The sequence below is a fragment of the Camelus dromedarius genome, chromosome 9 (genome assembly GCF_036321535.1).
Source record: "Camelus dromedarius isolate mCamDro1 chromosome 9, mCamDro1.pat, whole genome shotgun sequence".
In the NCBI taxonomy this organism is placed as follows: domain Eukaryota; kingdom Metazoa; phylum Chordata; class Mammalia; order Artiodactyla; family Camelidae; genus Camelus; species Camelus dromedarius.
In genome coordinates, this window is record NC_087444.1 from 3,243,054 (window position 1) to 3,261,993 (window position 18,940).

Genomic DNA, 18,940 nt, shown 5'->3' on the forward strand with positions numbered 1-18,940 from the left:
GAGCACATCTCCAGGGTCGGGGGGAAACCCTGTGCTGGGGCCGAAGGCTTCAGGCTCTGGTGAGTGAGCAGGTCAGGTGCTTTCTCTGTGCTAGGAAGATGCAGCGAACTAGGACAAGGTAGGAAGCCCGGGGGAAAGGGGGGTTTTTCCGCCAACAGTCAGTCACCAAGAGCGGCCGAAGGACGGCAGGTTCAGACGAACCCCGCGTGTTACTGTGGCCTTTCTGTGCAGGCCTTGGAGGAAGTAACTGCAGAGGAACAGGGGGATCGGAACAGAGTCATTGCTCAGACCCAGGTATTTTACAGGCTGGTTCCTCACACACCAAATGCTGAGCTGCGCTTTTCTGAATGAGCAGAACGTGGCTCATGGAAGGATTCTATTAGAGCAAAACGTACTGCCGATCCCTGAAGTGCACGATCCCCTCTGGGACCTCCCAGCCCGTCTCTGACAGCTTTATAATGCTGTTAATGGCATGACTTCATCTGCCCCACACTAGAACGATCCATATTTAGGCCAGAAGCCACATGGTCCTCACATCACCCCACTGGGCTCCAGGATAGAAAGGGGGCCCTTAAATCAGGGAGGAAACATTTTCAACCCATGATTAATTACTCACCCTCGTCCAAATTCCTTGACAAAGAGATGAAGATGAACTCTGCTGAATGGTTAGAAAGCGACCCTGAACGCTCCGACAGGGCAGGGAAGTCAGAACGCTCTCCTTTGCTCATTCAGTGTGTATGTTTCTACAAAGGGGCCCTTTTCCCTTTAACGGGGTTTCCTGTTAAATTTTCCCGTGGTAGCTCTTCCAGTGACATGGAATCAGTCAGTCCCTCAGGAGAGGGAGTGCTGCTGTCAGGGTAGCAGAAATTCCTTGAGAGTTTTCTAATTCCAATTTCCCATGAATAAATGAGGTCCACAGCCATTCTGGGCCGACAGCTTTCCAGGGCGGACGAGCCCCAGACCAGTGACAGCCTAGACTCAGCAGACTCTCCGTGTTGGCACAGGTGGGCAACGAACAGAAGCCTCACCCTGAATTAGTCCAATGAAGTTCTTCAAATATTTTTACCAAAATAAACAGTGTATTGACATATCACACAAAACCTTTGGTACTGATGTCTTGTAACAAAGGTTAAACATGGGAGCAGTTAAAAAAAAAAACAGTTTTGAATATGGAAATATTTTGGAACCAGGCCGAGATCTGAAAGGAGCTATTTGGTGGTTTCTGTACTTACATATGCTCATTATTGACATAACGGAGCAGCAGGGAAAGTGGAGAGAGGGGCTCAGCCATCTCACATTCCTTACAAACAAGGGAAGAGAGAGAGACAGAGAGAGAAAGAAGAAAAATAGCGCCGTCTCACTGAGCTACTTTGGTATAAAATTTCAGCCCAAGGAGACGCAGTGTCCTGAAAAACAGCTCGTCCCACAGCACAGACAAGGAGCCCCCACGTCTGTGTGGCTGGACTCTGCCTCCAGGGGAGACACACCACTAGGGTTTTATGAAGATCCGTTTGTCAAAGAAAGTGCCTCTTTTTACAGCCAGCGGGCTGCAAACTTTTTCTAGTGCTTTCACCCCCCCACCCCCCCAAGAATTTCTGATGTACCTGCTCTCAGACCACACCTACCTTGACTCCAAGGAAAGCCTCGCGGTGGTGGAAGCAGCACAGAGCTGCCGAGAGGGCGTGGAAAGCACTGCACTCCTTGGGCATCTTTCAGCCTTCAGCCCCTGGACCACACACTTTCTCTAGGGTTAAACGGAAGGGGGCTGGAGGCGTGACAGCCCCAGTCCCGCAGCTGCCACAGCACTGCTCCCGCCCGGGGGCCGGCGGCCAGAGTGAGCCAGCTCCTTCTCCCGGGCCAGGCTGGGACCTTCCGTCTGCGCTGAAGCCAATACGATCCACTCGCTCAATTCTGGCAGGCTGGTGTCCAGCCTGCCATGCACACAGTGCCAGAAATCCTCATGTGACCAGACTCGCTTTCCGATGAAATTCTAACCTCTCTTAGAAGAGGCTTTGGGCTTTAGCTGTCCCCGCAGCTTAGAGACCCAGCAGAAAACATTATGCCCCCGGCAGCCTTTCCTCCCGAGGGCTGAAAGCAACGGGCAATCTGCTCCCAGAGGCTTTGTCTGCTTGCTTGTCACCCCAGCACCTGGGAGTTCAAGCAGCACACATCACACCACCCTGTGATGAGACAGAGGCTCCTTTGAGAAAAGGACCCAAAGGCGACCTGGGTGTGACTTTTCCCCAGGAGCAATCCTCGAGGTCCTGGGAAACCCGAGCAGGATCCTGCCCCGCTCTCCCTGCCCACCCCCAGAACTGTTTATTTTTAATTAGGATGCTCCTGGCAGCCAGTTTGCCGCCGGTATCATTGGCAGAGCCGTTACTATTGGCAAAGCAATACTGCCTTTCGGTGTTTAATTAGCAAGTCTGTCAGCAAACACCCTGAGCGGCCCGTGCCCTCCCCACCTGGCCGTGCGGTCTGGGTGGGGGACGGGGGACAGGCTGTGCACCCTCTTCTGACCCAGCTGTCTCTCTCACTCCCCTCCGTCCACTGCTCACCCTGCCTAACCCAGAGCCAGCACGCGTGCCTTGTCCAACCCCACCAAGCCATTCTCCTGCGAGAGGCCTTAACCCCTCCCAAGAGCCCCCGATGCCTTCAGGGAAAGCAATTGCTTTTCTTTTTTCATTCAAGTCGGAGTGGATTCTCAATGATTCTGTTTTGGGGGTTTTTTCAATTTTTTTTTTAAATCAAACCCAGGTTCCTGCTTGTAGACCATCCGCTCCAACCGCTCCAAATATTAATTTTCTGTGGCCTCGGCCACTCAGAAATGGAATGTGTCCTGAAGCTGCCTAAAACTTCACACAGGCAGGAACTTGTAATAAGGAAGAAACAGAACCTATTCAGTCCGGAAAGGAACAAACCAGATGAGGCACGAGGGAGGTATGAGAAGTATCCAACGAGATTAGTGTCAAATCCCCAGGAGGCCTCGGCCTCTGGACTAGGTCAAGCCGGCCTGTGAAAATAGAGGATTGTTTGTTCAGTGCCTGGGGAGCAGCTTCTGCACTTGAATGAGGGCTCTGGAGAGCGACAGACCTCACACCCACCCGAAGGGGCAGAGGCTCGGCCCCACAAACACGTTGGATGTGGGGCCGGAGCCACAAAGAGCCTGTCACCGCCGCAACGGGGCAGGGGTTGGGGGTGGGCCAGGGGGTGGACTGACTTCCTCTGCTCCTTCAGCTGGCTTCCCCCACTTCTCCTCCATGATCCCAGGGCTTAGATGTGCAGCCCTGGGTCCTGGGAAGTCCGTCTTCTCAGGTAGAACTCACGGTGTCTTTGGAGATGGTCCAGTTGGTGGGTCAACACTGTCCCCCGAGGTCCATGAACGGGACCCACGAGGAAGCATCTTCTCTGCCCTCACTTCCATCGGATGGGGTTCAAAGGGTAAGTCCACGTGAGCAGCCAGGGCCCCAGCAGTTTTTGGGGGATGACTCAGCCATCAGGCCCATGGCCACCAGGTCAGGGGCCCAGTTTCACCTGCTGTTCCCCTTTGAGGGGAAAGGGCAAGAACCAGAAACTCTGTAAGGGGCTAGACAGGCACCAACCCCGGCTTAGGAGAAGGGAGGGAGGCAGCTCCTGAGACCCTGCACAGACGGTTTGGGGTTTTTAAATTTTTTTTTTTCAAACCCAGGTTCCTGCCTGTAGCCCTTTCTCTCCTATGGTTCCAGGGAGATTAGTCAGCCAACGCCTCTGAATTCTGATACCCTACCCCCAGAAAGCGTGAATGAAACACATTCCTGACAGAAAATACACTTTAAAAAACTCAGACATGTAAATTACATAGAATTACACAGTCAAGTGCTCCAGGGTAAAAGCAGAACAAAAGACACTCAGGTCACCGCAGAGTCACAGCTCTTGTCACCTGACACTTTCCCTGTTTACTCCAAAAAATGCCTCCAAAATGCACCAAGAATTGGTCCCATCAGGACTGAAGAATGAGCTAATCTTATTAGGTAACTGTTTCCTGAGCACTTTTCCTTTTTTTTGTGCCACACCAAAAATAATTTCTAAAGCAGCACTCAAAGGTTTTAATCAATTTTCTCCCACAATGGCCAAGGAGAGAGACTAAAATAGCATGTTGTTATTGCAACTAAAGATGGTAATTGCATGAATTTGTAAAGTGTCCTTCACTGACTTGTTATGGTTTTAAATGCCTCCCAACCACGCTGATCAATCCCCCCACCTTCTCCCCACAATGATTCTATTCTACTTACAAAGAAACAGAGGACCAGAATAGCGTGCCACTCAGCAGAGAGCAGACAAAGGAGCAGGGGCTCCAGCCTGTGCTTCTGCAGAACCTGGTATCTGATCACCAAATGCGAGGGTTTCTAATGTCTCGTAATTAAACCTGTTACTCACACAGCCCCATGAAAAAAGGCTGTGACCTGGGGCAGGAGGTCACTGTCTGACGATTTGGTACATGTGATTTAGGATCAGTCAAATTTGCATTCAGGGCTTTCTAAACACCATGCCCTTCTGGAGACAGGGGTCACATCTCTAACGAAACCCCAGGGACTGATGGAGGGGCAGGCCTGGAGCAGGCAGCACACAGCTCGGGGGGGGGGGGGGGGGGGCGCTCTGTGCTCTCCAGCGCCCCCCTCTGGCCTCCCGGGAGGCTCGCTCCTCAGCACCAAGAAAGACACCTGTGAGACAAGCCAGGGCCGGGCAGCCAGGTGGACCCTTGAAGGAAATCCCCGTGACCTCGGGTCAGGTGCTGCCCATCCTGTCTGGGAAGAGGGTTAAAGCAGCCCAGAGGCAGGTCCCTGCACAAGCATCGCTGCTGATGCCATTTTCCCCTCGGGCAGCCCCAATACTAACCGGCCCTATTTAGTAACCATGGAAACAGGAGCTGCCTGCCAGTCACACTCCACAGACGAGGGCTTCTCGTTGGCAGCAGCCCTTGGGCTGGGAGGGGCTGGCAGGCACTGAGCCCCTTTCCCAAAGCGGCCCAGTACTCGCTGGAAGATCAGCCCCCCGTGAGGCACTCTCTCTGACGTGGCGTGGGGGGTGGTCTGCAGGGAGGACGAAGTGCCTACCAGGCATCTGCTCTTCCCGGTTTCAGGGCAACAGGGAAGAAAGTGCTGCCCACACCCCCAGTCCCCCCCAGAGCCAGCCCAGAATCAGGGCATTGAGCCTCACACGCACCGAGGTGCCCGCGGTCACTGTCAAGCAGCCCTGTGGACAGCGGCACTGCCCACGGTGGGCAGCAGGCCATGACCAGAAGGCACCGGTCCAAGGCCACAAGGCCCTGCTGGCCCCTGCCCACTGGGGACCGGCTTGGGACGCGAGCCTAGAGATGAACTCCAGTTTCCGTGGTCAAAAGAGCTCAACCTCTGGGGCAACTGCTGAGACACCGCCTCACCTCCCTAAAAGGTCGATCCTTCCCGGCTTCTGCCTCCACTACACCCCAGCAACCTGGCTTTCGGTGAGCAAAGACAGCTTTAAGGATCTAGGGAGTTAGGCCATTTCCCCTGGTGTCCTGGACGCAGGGAAATTCAACCCTGACTGGCCCAGTCCTGAGGATCCGAGGCTGCATCTGCGGGCCCAGCCCCTTGAAGCGCATCCCGCACGCACGCGCCTGAGAAGTCCTGGGCCAGAAAGGGACACGTGTGTCCGCAGCCCCGCTTCCCAGGCCCTGGCCTGTCTGCGTGATTCTGATCACAGTCAAACAGGAGGCGAGGTGGCAGGGGAGGAGCTCAGGGGCCTCAGAGCACCCACCCTCCCATAAAAGCCTCAGGGCTCCTGGGAAACCACTGAGGAAGGAGGAGGTTGTCAGGGAGGAGGTCATCTCCTCCTCACGCCAGACTCAGCAGCACACACACCATCAAAGACAGTTCAACACGTTTTCCTAAATGCAAACGCAATTTACTTCCTGCGCCAAGAGGGAGTGCAAACTGGACCCGGTGGGAGGAGGGCGGGGAGCATCAGCGAGCTCTTAGGGCCGCTTCGTGTGCTGCTGTGGACAAGATGCTCGCTCACGCTGGTGAACACAGAGGGCGCATTTATGAGCATTTGTTGCCCGCATCTCTGTCTGATGGTTCCCCCAGATTCCTCAAGGGGATGGAGGAGTATGGCTGTTAAACGGTCTCTATCCAGAGCGGGATTGATCCACTTAGCACAGAAACAGAGACCAAGCACAGTATCCACAAACAGATCTCGCTCTCCTGAGCCTTACATCCCCTTCAAAGCGTGATTCTCTAACCAGCTACTGAAATCCTGCAACTGGCAGCCCGAAGCAGCACCAGGTGAGCACCCAGCCCTCTCTGCCCTCTCGCACTACCACACACAATTCCGCCCCGTTCCTCCTGCCACCACCTATTTCCTGATGTCACTCCAGAAACCCTGTATTATGCAAGCTCAACTTGCCGTTTTCAGCATGAAGGCCAAATTAAAAGAACACGCATGGGGCACAATTCCAGCCTCACAAGCATCAGACTCAGACTTTCTGGCCATCTCAGCCTTTTCTGAGAGTCTATGAAAACCATAGACCCCCCTCAGAACAAAAGGCACATATTGTAATGTTTTACATATAATTTCAGGAGATTCCCTGTCCCCTGAAGTCCACCCTTACACCCCTGGGAGTCTTACTCATCCAAGATGATCCACCACCCACCTCCCAAGCTTCCTTCCACCCCACGCTTGCCAGCAGGCATCCCACCCAGAGCACCATTCGTGTCTCCTGTCAGCGACGCTCCCAGGCATTCTTTGCTGTGCACTTTTCTCTTTTCCCTTTCAGCAGCCAACAGTGACCGCAGAAGCCCCTCAGAGGCCCCTCCCACGCAGAGCCTGCAGAGATGGACGGGCCAGAATGTTGCGAAGGCTCACCAGCCAGGACCAGCCGCACTGGCTCCCACCTCCACTGCCACTGGCTCTCCCGTCTCACGGGCACTTCTGCGAAATGACATCTTCCAAAACTAAGCTATGAGACACATATTTGCATGTCTCAAAAGTGATGCTGGGATGGAGCAGGGGAGAGGGAGAGCCAGGGTGGGTTCAAGTCTTCATTGTACCACTGCAAGCCGGGTGACTTTGGAAAATGTCTTAACCTCTCTGAGCCTCAGTTTCCTCCTCTAACTTAGGAGGACCAAGTGAGATGACACATACAGAGCCTGGCACACAACACAGAGTAGGCATTCAGCAGATGTGGGCTTCCCTCCCCCGCCAAAGGAAGGGACCACAAGACCTGTGTCCCCAGTCTGTTCCTCTGGCAAGGCACATGCCCAGCTGCACCCTGCATCTCACCCAAAGGGTAGGCTTGCCCCGCAAGGAGAGCGTGGACAGTGGCGCCTTGAGCTGTGACCGGCCCCAGCCGGTACTGAAGAGACTCTTCAACCTTGAAAGCCGGGGAACAATGAGGAGGAGTTTAAGAATGTTTTTAGCTGTAAAATATTTTTTAGCCTTCAAATTTTAGGCTCGCATATTAAAATGGCCCATATGGTCTGAATCACACTTGCTCACATGCCTCGGATGACTTTCTCCTCCAGAGCCTCTGTCAGCTGGGGAGCTGTTGTTTTCACAGGCAGCATGTGCGTCCACAGCGCCTGCCCACCTGGCCCTCACCCAGGGGGCTCCTGGGTCCTTCCGCAACTGCCAAGTTCTCCATGTCCCACCGCCGGCCCAGTAGCTCTGACCGGGGATCCCGTGGGCCCCCCTTTTCCACTGTCCCCACATCTAGCTGGCCGCAGAGCTGGGCTTCTGCCTAGGTCCTGCCTGGGTGCCCTGCCTGATGCTCCTCCAACCTGGCCCGCCAGGTTCTTGCCCTGGGACTAGAGCTTCCACATATGCCTACCATCGCCAGAGGGCACCTCCCCTGTGCCTGACCCCTTCGTACTTCACTGGCCCATATTACTGGGTACTCTGATGCCAACCGTTTCTAGAATGACAACTGTGCCTGGGGGGGCCCGTGGACACGGTGCCCGCCCTGCCCAGCTACACTCTCTAGACGTCCTTTTCTGTGTTGCCTCTGATTCCACCTTCTGCCTTCACCTCCTGCTCTCCAGTCCCTAATGGCAGGGGTACCAGAGTTACAGCACACTCTTCCAAGGCCACTCCCCACCCGTCTCCCACCCAGAAAGGCCACCAAGTGTCTGAGTGGGTGAAGCAGCCTGTGAGGGACGCCTGCAGAGGCAGAGGGCGGGGCCGGCACCAGGTGGGAGGTGGAGTCAGGACCACCTCTCCTCATTCCAGCCTTGAGAGCTGAACAAGTAAAGTGGAAAATCATCTTATTAATCCCTTCTCTGTTTTCAAGCAAATTCCAGCCATCTGAACACAATTTTCAGTGGGAAAATACCATTTTTTCATGGTTATAAACTGATCATGGTCATCATCTGAGGGACACACTGGATAATTATGCATCCCTTCCCAAAGCGTTATGAGAATCAGGCCAGACCAGGAGTGCTAACCTCAGGGTGGGACGGGACTCCAGGAACCACTGGAAGTTGTGCACACACTGTCGTATGAGTACCCGCTATTGAGGAAGGGTCCACGGCTTTTACCCAAGAGTCGTGTGACCTAAAAATCCCCACTGATCCAGAGAGACTTTCAGTGGCTCTTAGAGATGTGGCTGCTGAGGGTCTTACCCGACCTTCTTTCTAATGGAGAGGGACATGCAGAGGACTCCCTGGTGCTCACAGACGTGGGCAGACAGGAAGCCCCCCGCCCCCGGCCACCTTGGACGCAGTCAGGTCTGGGCAGGGCTGTGGCTGGTAAGAGGAGGAGGGAGAGAGCTTTGAGACAAGCAGTGCCACATTCCTTTCTGCTGCTGGAGTAGCTTCAAACACCCGCGAGAGGAGGAGAACCCTTTCACCAGCTGGGCAAAGGGCCTCTCCGCATGCAATGCTCAGTCAATGCAGAATAGCTACGGGGTGACCCTCGGCAGCCCCTCCCCAACCACAGTCTCAGGGGTGCGTTCCCTCCCAGACCGTGGCAGTCACAGAGTCCTTCCACCTCAGCCGGGCCCCTCACAGGAGCCCTCCCCACCCACGTGCGAGGTCCCGATGCGCCAGCATTTACACAGAGAACTTTCACCATAGCGTCTACTCCATATGCACACTAGGAGACATGTATTATTATTTCCATCTCACAGATGAGATCAAACAGCTCTTCGAGTTAATAATTAACACGACTATAAATCAGAGTGGCTGGCTCTGTCGGCTGTGGTAATGGAAGCATGGACACCACCTGGTTGCCTGGAGCACCTTATCTTGTGCAAATCCGAACGGCAGCATCGTGGCTGCTGCGACACCCCTCTCCCTGCGACCGAGTGACAGATATTCTTGGCAACACAGACAGCGGGTCTCATGTGAATTGTCCCCAGTCAGAGATCCTTATTACTGATGGGAAAGGGCAGGACGTGTACAGATGGACACTGAGGCAGAGTCTGAGAAAAGCCAGCAGGCAGCAAAGCCCCATCACAAAGGTGATGACCGGGGGGCAAAGGGATCATCTTTGCTGCACATGGTGACACAGCTGGGCCCCTTTCTCTCCAGGAAAAGGCCGACTCTGAGCATGTGTCGCATGAGAAGGACTGTGCTGACTACCAGGTCTTCACTTCCTGAGGCAGTGAGCTGCCAAGCACAATACCGCCTGCAGAAGTAACTTCCAGTCAACATTCGTGGGGACAATAGGTTCCTTTTGTCAGGGGCTTAAAGGGCAGTACAATCCCTGGCCTTGTGTGCGCACCCAGAGAAGTGGGAGGGCAGGGTGGAGGAAGGAGCGTTATGAGGAAGAGCAGTGGGAACCCGCCAGGATCAATTTATAGGAACAACACACCAGCCTCAGGGTCAGGCCACTTGCAACAAAAAGATGCAGGAACTTTTTCAGGGTCAAACTGTAAGTCACAGGGGAATCCACAGCCGCACTGCACCCCCTCCTTCTGCCTCCCCCAGACACACCTATAACTTCTCTGTAACAGCAGCGGATCTGACAAACTGGGAGGCAATGGGCACCCAGCGTGTAAGTTACCAGGGAGGAAAAAGGTGAGTATAGGACCTGAAAAGGTCAAAACACAGGATCTCTATAAAACCTAGCATTCACGTGCCAGCGTTTATTATATGTACCCTGAGTACACAGAGACAGCGAGAAACAGCCTAATATACACCTGAAACCGAAAATTCAGGGGGGGAAATGATGTAAACAGCAGATTTTACATTTAAAAGCTTTAACCCCACGGCATGTGTATTCATACTTGTAATGGTTGTGACAGCCAATCAGAACACTGAACACTGAATGGTCCAGAACATGTGACCTCAGTTAGACCTATCAGAGACCTTCCCTGGGATTTTTCAAACCAGAGCACAGGGACTGGTCCCCTTTTCCCCTTGGACCATAAGCTTTAGGGTTACAAGCTTAGAACAGACAACAGCCATGTGCCCCCACCACGTGGAGAGGCTGACCTGAGAGAAAGCAGCCAACATGCTGAGAGAAGCAGACGCAAGGACCGAGAGTCCAGACGTGCTTTCCTTCCCCAGAACGGTCACTGAGCCAGGCCACTCTGCCCCTGCCCTTCCTGTGATAAACTTCCCAGCTCACATCATCAGTTTGAGAGTTTACAGGGTCACCTTATCAGTGTGAGATTAGGGAAAACTCAAGAGCGAGAGATAACGCAGTGTGGGCTCCGCTGGAGCTCACGTGGATAAGACGTGATCCCCGCATCTGGAACGCAACGTAAACTGACGTTATGCAAAAACGGGGATGATGTGTGCCCACCAGTAACAGGGCGGCACCCTCGTGTTTCAGTGATGGGTGGAAACTAATGGTGTTTCACTGCCTCCCCTGAGGACTTTCTATTACAGGACTGAGTTGTCCTGAGTTCTCAGGGATAAAGCAGACATGAATGTGCCCGCAGGAAAAGGGAGAGAGATTCATGAAGTTGGAATGTTCTATGCCACTGAGTGTAGGTGTGAATTTTGCTCCCACACCCAGCACCCCTCCCAGGCGACAAGAAACCACTAACAAATGTTTCACTCAGCCCTCCTTGTGCAGGCAACCGCACTATCTTAAGTTCCTAGAGAGCTTTTCCAAGGCTATTTTGTTTTGTAGAAAACCAAGGACCTGACTCAGAGGTACTGGCTCAGATGTTCCCTTACAAAAGGCAGGAGAACTGAACCGGGTGAGACAAGGAGTAACAGGGCGGGCTCTTGTGACTCCTAAGTCAAAGGAAAGGCAATCTGCATCATCCCCAGATTGCATTTAACTCTTCCCAGATTCGCTCCCGTGTGGTTCTTAGGTGGACACGGCCTGGAAGGAGTCGGAGAGCCCTGGCACTCAGTCTGTGCGGCCCTAGGGGGCTTCTCTCAGCCACTGCTGTGTTCTGTTTATGCAGTGAGGGGCCCCAACTCCAGGCGTCCGGCTACTGCAGTGCTCATTAAAGTGACCTTGTTCTCATGTGGTGGTGTCAGGACCCACATCTCAGGCATCGTCCTTGCTCCAGTGCTTAGCACAATGCCAGAACATCTGGAGATTCTCACTCTGGAGCCACAAACACCTTGGAAACAGGATGCACAGTAAGTGTGCGTGCATATTTGTAGAGATAGGTTACTTATTCATCATGTTTGCAAGAAGACAGGGGACTCCCCCCCGCAATCAAATAGTTAAGGGCCACAGAGGCACACGACACCACCTCCCACACAGGGGTTGTGGTCCTTGTTGGTGAACCCCCCTCGTCAGCCCGGCGGCTGGATCAGGGCTGCTTCCCACTCCGGCCCTCAGAAGCACTTTACTCTCTCCAACTGTGAACCACCTGGGTTCCCAAATGGGAATAGGCTCCCAGACCCCAGGAATTCCCAACTCCCACCGCCGGTGCTCTGTGCGAGCGACCCTGGAATCTCTGTGAAGCAGGAGGTAAGAGGATGCAGCCCTGTTCTGCTTGGGCTCTCGAGTGAAGACCCTGGGAAGACAGAGGGGAGGAAGCTGGGCCGTAATGGACTCAGCTGGACCGCACAGCCCCCTGGAAAAGCACCACCTGGGCCTGGGAAAAATAAGGATCCAACTGGAGACTGGTGGCCACAAACCACAGGAAACAGTCCATCAGCTCCATCATTTCTTCTGTACAAAAAGCTCTTTTGAGAGTGTGAATGGGGGCTTTATGGAGTGAGCGCTCATCCACAAGCTAATAAATTTGTGAAATAGCCTCTCAGACCAGGTTCCTGCAGCCTGGACACTGAGGTCATTCAGGGAACAATTAGATGCCATCTGGAGAGAGCTGGGACTCGAAGGGCCAGGCGGCATGTTCTGGTTCCCAGGGTCTGACACATCCTTATCGTCACTGACAGAAAGGACGAACGGAGTCAGCGAGCTAATCCATGTGGGGAGTGGACAATGGGCAAATGTGTGGTGATTAATAAAAGCTGAAGGATCAGGGAATGTTCGTGTTCAGCCTGCCCCAGGGAAACAGACCCCTTGACGGCACGCACACGGCCAAGCTGGGCACGTTTGTCATAAACCAGGCCTCGGCCTCACCACGCTCTGGGCTGTCACGGTTTTAGTATAAAGCAATCAGAGCAGAACGGCAGCTGCCCGGGCCAAGCGCTCCGCAGTGCATGACGAGCAGGGCCTCAGGCGTGTGGACGTGTGTTTACCGAGGCCTCACAGCTCGCGCGGTGGTAAGGAGCAGGCCGACAACTGCAAACGCGTATTTCTGGGACAGAGTCTCAATTTTTTCTTATTTTTAAATGAAAATTTAATGTCTCTTCTCTATTAATAATCAGTATCTTAAATGTAAATGCAATGGTTGAGCAAGCTGGGTTCAAAGAAACAGCGAGAGCGAGGCAGGCAGTGCTCAGTGCCGTCTGCGGGCCACAGGGGCCTCTCGGGGGTCCGGGAGGGCACAGCTGCTCTCGGAGTAAGACTGAGCCTTTCTTTGCCTTTTCCACCAGGGTAACATTTACGCTGACAGAGCAACGGCAATGACGGGTAAAACTGCTGGCGGCAGCAGCAAGCAAAGGAGAGGCGCCAACTGGATGAGTAGTCATTGCATTTCCTGATCAGTATATTTTTAGAATTTATTTTTAAAATATTAAAAATTTTAAAGTATATTTCTTTTACAAGTAGCCAGTTCCACTTAAGAGGTCCTTGATGAAACAGTAAAAATTACAGTAGTCCTCTCTCATCTGCAGGTGACACATTCCAAGACCCCCAGTGGATGCCTGAAACTGCAAATAGCGCTGAATTGCATACATACATATATACATACTACTTTTTTTCCTACACATACGTATCTATGATAAAGTTTAATTTATAAATTAAGCACAGTAAGAGAATGTCCAAGTTGCTGCATCACTACTCTTGTGCTTTGGGGCTACTGTTAAATAGAATAAAGGTTATTTGAACAAGCAACGCAACACCTTGACAGCCAACCTGAGACCCAAAGGCTGCCAGCGACTGACGGCTGGGACACACTGGACACCAGGGCGATGCACGTCCCAGGTGGGAGGGAGCGGGAGGGCAAGGGACCTCATCATGCTACTCAGAATAGCGCACGATTTAAAACTTACAAATTGTCTGAAAAAAACAAGGACAATACTTCAAAAAGATACATGCACCCCAGTGTTCAGCACTATTTACAACAGCCAAGGCATGGAAGCAACCGAAGTGTCCATCAACAGATGACTAGATAAATAAGATGTGCTGTATGTGTATGTATGTGTATACACACACACACACACACACACACACACACACGACTACTACTCAGCCATAAAAACGAATGAAACTTTGCCATTTGCATCACTATGGATGGACCTGGAGGGTATTTTGCTAAGTGAAGTAAATCAGACACAGAAAGGAGAGTATGGCATGGTATCACTTATATGCGGAATCCAAAAATACAACAGTAATCTGGTGAACATCACAAAAAAGAAACAGACTCACAGATGTAGGGAACAAACTAGTGGCTATGAGTGGGAAAAGGAAGGGGGAGGGGCAGCACGGGGGGGGGGCGAGGGTTAAGAGCCACAAACGCTCACGTATGAAGCAAGCTGCAGGGCTGTACTGTGCAGCACAGGGAACACAGCCAGCGTTTTACAGTAACTGTTAATGGGTACAATGTTTAAAACCTGTGAGTCACTGTATTGCACACCTGTAAGTTATATAATATTGTACATCAACCATACATCAATATAAAAATCGTGCCCCAGCATTAAAAAAAAAGTGCGAATTGTTTATAACCGGGATTTTCCGTTAGAAATTCTCGGACCATGGTTGACCGTGAGCGACGGAAGCTGGGGGTCGGGGGGACCGTGGTCACTTTATTACATCCCGGCCCTTGAGTTCATGTCTCGGACACTGTGCGTGCGGAGACGGGAAGCACAGCCTGCATGACGCTTGTCCCGGGCAATCGCGCGGTTAACCGCGAGCTGCGCTGGCCGCCTCCTCACGGAAGGCCACTTCCACTTCAGAGCGTGTCTGACAAACAGCGGGCACTCAGACGTGCACGTTTATGTGGCAGGCGTTTTCTAAAAACTGAACAAAGCGAGTCTGTCCCTTTCAAGGAAAACAACGGACTGCATTTGTTCCCAATGCTAAAACCTGCGCTTTCAATGGAAAATTAGAATTCTGGGAAACTTGAATCTACCAGCATGAGTGCTGCATATTTTAATGATATTTCCCAACACTTTTATGATTTTTTGATGAGTGATAATAACAATGAATGTGAGTTTTTGGCACTGAATTGTGAAATATGTTAACATTTGGGAGCCCTGCATAATTCAGCAAACTGGTATTTTTCAAATGATCAGTGCACGACGGTACAAAATCACACATGGGTAAGATCCATTCACACTGCCAGAGACACCAATAGATTTTAAGGCAATAGAGTAAAAACAAAACAAAACAAAAACTCATTGATAGGGTCTCGGATTCCACACTGCAATGAACCTTCATGGAACTACAACTTTTCAAGTTTTAGTGTAATATCAAAGAAGAATACCTCTGATTATCTGAAAAGGCTATTAAAATACACCTCCTGGGGGACTAGGGGTGGGCAAAATGGGTGAAGGGGGTCAAAAGGTACAAATTTCCAGTTATAAAATGAGTAAGTCCTGGGTATGTAATGTGCATTACGGTGACTATAGTTAATAATCCTGTATTGAATATTTGACAGTAGCCAGCAGAGTGGATCTGGGAAGTTCTCATTAGGAGAAAAACTTTTTTTGTAACTATGTGTGGTGACGGGTGTTAGCTGGTCTCACTGGGGTCATTTTGCAATATATACAAACATCAAAATACTATGTTGTACAAGTGAAACTAATATAATGGTACTATGTCAATTACACCTCAATAAAAGAAGCACATGCCTCCCTTTTTGAATTACTATCTGCAAGGCCAGATTTTCTTCAGACTTCAGCTACAACAACGCAACAAGACAGACTGAAGGCTGAAGCAGAGACGAGGCTCAAACTTGTTCTATTAGACCAGACACTAAAGAGATTTGCGAAAAAGTAAACCAGCACTGCTCTTCTCACTAAATCTTGTTTTGGAAAATAATTACTTTTCATAAAAACATGCTATTTATGTTCACATAATGGGTTTAATATTGTTACTTTAAAGGAATTATACAAACATTAAGAATTCCTATATTTGGGTTTCCAATACAGTAACAGCTAAAACCCGCATCACAAAAGCTCTGTGGGGTCATCAATAATTCGTAAGAATGAAAAGAAGTCTTGAGACCAAAGAGTTTGAGAACTTCTGCTCTAATACATCCAACCTACTTGTTTTACATAATTTTGATTAAGCTGTAAGTTTTCAGCATCAGCATCAAATCTATGGAGTAGACGAAGGTATACAAATAAAGAGGTATTTTAATTTTTAAGTACGTATTATAAAAGCACTAATGCTTGTTAGAGAAAACTTGGAAACTGAGAGAAATGTGAAAAACAAAACAAAACTCCTCAGTTGCCAGAAAGTTAATTTTGACTCACTACCCAACACTCAATCATTCTGTTCCCGGGTGTTTATCTTATGGAAATCCTCACACACCAAGCCATCTCAGCTGACAGCAACGCCACCCTCCCAGCATGTGCTGCAGCCCTCTCTCCTCCCACCACGTCCAATCCCGCAGGAGATTCGGAGGCGCTGCCTTCATACTACATGTCAAGGATCTCCCTTGTTCACCACCGCTTCCAGGACCACGGGTCCACGTCATCACCATCTGCTGTCTGGGGTCACGGTGGCCTCCCAACGGGTCCCCTGCTCCTGCCCGTGCCCCCCGCAGCTGCCAGCAACACCAAGCCAAAGCAGTCCTAAGATGGCTCCGCACCTCATTTGGCAGAAGCTAAGTCCTCCCTGGGACGCACAGGCCCCACACAGCCTGCCCTGTCCCCGTCCTCGCTCTCCCCTCCCCGCTCTCACTCAGGTCCGCCCCCTCCAGCCCTGCCGGCCTCACAGCTGTTCCTCAGCAGAACAGAGTCCCGGCTTCACGGCCTTGACCTTGTCACGTCCCCTCCCTGTCAGACATCACTCTCGACCTGCCCCCTGCTTGAAAGGCAAGGCCTTCCGAGCGAGGCCTTCCCTGGCCACCCTATTTAAAATGCAATGTCCCCGGAGGACTCCGACACTTCACAGCTCCTCTCCTGGATGAATTTTTTCTGCTGAACACTTATCACTACCGAACAGGGTTTACTTGGTTGTCTTCCTGGTCACTCTTGACCCCATAACTTATGCTCCACAGAGGCAGGGACACTGTTTTGTTCACTGCTGTATCCTCAGCCCCTAGAACAGTGACCAGCAGATGGCAGACAATAAATATTTGCTAAATGACTATGACATACATAACAAATACGGCTACACGTGTGTGAAGTAGCTGCAGAAGTGCTGTTAACAAGAACCCCAATGTTGGCAGGAAACCGGCCAAACACAATTGTATGTCATACAACGGAACAGCGGACAACCAGTCAAAAGAAGACGGTAAACCCGTATGTTTAACACGGGAGGACGTCCAATGGAAAAAGCAAGCTGCAAAGCGGTATGTCGTTACACATAATTTTGGCAATCCGTCAATCAGATTGCTCCCCAACTCATTTTTCTTGCTCATAACAGTCTGGTTATCTTAGAATTTCCTAGGGACACTTGACGTTTTCTCACCCTTCCATTCAATAAACATGAGAGTCCCTATTCTTCCCTTAAGACCCCCTGCTGCGCTCCCCTGCCCCAGTCAGCCTGGGCGTGCGCGTGCGCACGCACACACACACGTGGGCCCGCAGGCATGGGGTCCGCCCCGTCGGTCTCAAACGTGGTGATACCTGTCTTCTGCCTCACTAGTACCAGCTTCCTTCCTGCCAAGTCACCACTGTTTTCCAGCTGTCAAATCACAAGTCAACTATAATTTTTCCCAAGGAAACTTTCTGGCCACCACACGTGAAACTTCAGATCAATGTTAATTCCCCTACCTCAGAATCTACATTTAGTACCGCAGCATCTTAGAGCTTTTTGGTCCAACAACATTAGACAATTAATTCTAATAATAAAATGCCTTGACAATTTTCATGTATTACAGGAAGCCAATGACAACAACTTGCCTTTTTACATACTTTGACACAGCCCTTAGTTCTGAAGTTGTGAGGCACCATTGCATTTAAGATTAAAAGCGCCCAGAATATTCAGAAACTGAATCACAGCCACATGCTGTGCTGCTGTGACATTCAACTACCACTAGAGGGCAGAGTGGAACAGCAAACGATTCCAATGCTGAAAAGCCTGGCCTCCCATTTCAGGGTCAAGGAGTTACTGGGACCCCATGGCTGGTAACAAGATCCCCGAGGAAGTGATGGGTCTGAGCCATAGAGGCTGCTAGAACCACACTTACCTGAAAGTGTATACTCCTGCCTAAACGTGTGAGTACTTGAGGTGACAACAGTGACCCCACAGGTTTTACCCTCTTCGAGGTTGGAAACAGAAGGAAGACTGAGGTCTTGTGGGAACCTCCTTGCCGTCATGAAACAAAAATCACTGAAGAGCTTCTGAGAACTTCTAGAGATGCGAATGCTAATTCCTCGGGGAAACATAAGGATGCTGGGAACAGCCTCGTTCCCTCTTCCCTCAGTTTCGACGCCTTCTCCTCTGGCCGTACGCGGTCATCGGTCAGCCAGTCAGGTCCTAAGCGTTTACTAAGAGGACAAGTTACCTGGACAAACAGAATTTGGGACCAGAGCTGTGAGGGCCCCACCCAGTGCAGTGGGACAGCGTGTGGGGAGGCTGCTCTCAGCAGGGGCCAGGGGAGGCCTCTCTGAGGCAGGGAAACTGAGTCGGGAGGCACCAGCCGCACAGACACCTGGGTAGCAGTTATAAGCCCCGGGTTTCCCGAGTGCTGCCCGCACGTCGGGCACCTGCTAACAAGCCTGCGGGTACTGACTTGTCCAAGCCCTACATCCTCCCACTTACTGTTAAGGAAATTGGGCTCCAGAGAATTTCAGAAACTTGCCCAGAGGCACACAACCAAGAAATGGCTAAGATGGGGCTTTGCGTCTGATGAGTTCCCTAGGGGAGCTGTAACGAATTACCACAAACTTGGTGGCTTTAAAATAGAAACACACCCTCTCACAGTTCTGGAGGCTAGGAGTCCAGAGTCCAGGGGTCACAGGGCCACACTCTCTCTGACGGCTCCAAGGTGGGCGCTCCTTGCCTCCTCCCGGCTTTGGTGGCTGCTGGCAGGCCTCGTGTTCCTTGGCCTGTGCACACATCACCCTGTTTCTGCCTCTGTCATCACACGGCCTTGTCTCTGTGCGTCCCCATCCCTCTCTTTAAGTTGCCAGTCACTGGACTCGGGCCCACCCTAACCCAGCCTGACCTCATCTTGGCTTGATCACGCCTGCGAGACCTTATCTCCGAATGCGGTCGCATTCACAGGGTTAGGACTTCAGCACATCTTTCGGGAGGATGCAGTTCC

The 18,940-nt window shown here is 51.5% G+C and overlaps 1 protein-coding gene across 5 annotated transcripts in view; it reads right to left on the reverse strand.

The window, feature by feature from the left end:
• The window catches only part of BCAR3 (BCAR3 adaptor protein, NSP family member), a 189,586-nt gene that overhangs the window by 45,973 nt on the left and 124,673 nt on the right, over positions 1-18,940 (reverse strand). Inside the window, exon 1 of one of the 5 annotated variants that reach the window (XM_064488734.1) lies at positions 1,626-1,768. The exons of the other annotated variants lie outside the window; for them this stretch is intronic. Coding sequence (XP_064344804.1) covers positions 1,626-1,709 — 84 coding nt within the window. The 5' untranslated portion in view covers positions 1,710-1,768. Of the gene's footprint in view, positions 1-1,625; positions 1,769-18,940 lie in introns of those variants that run through there. 5 annotated transcript variants of the gene reach the window in all.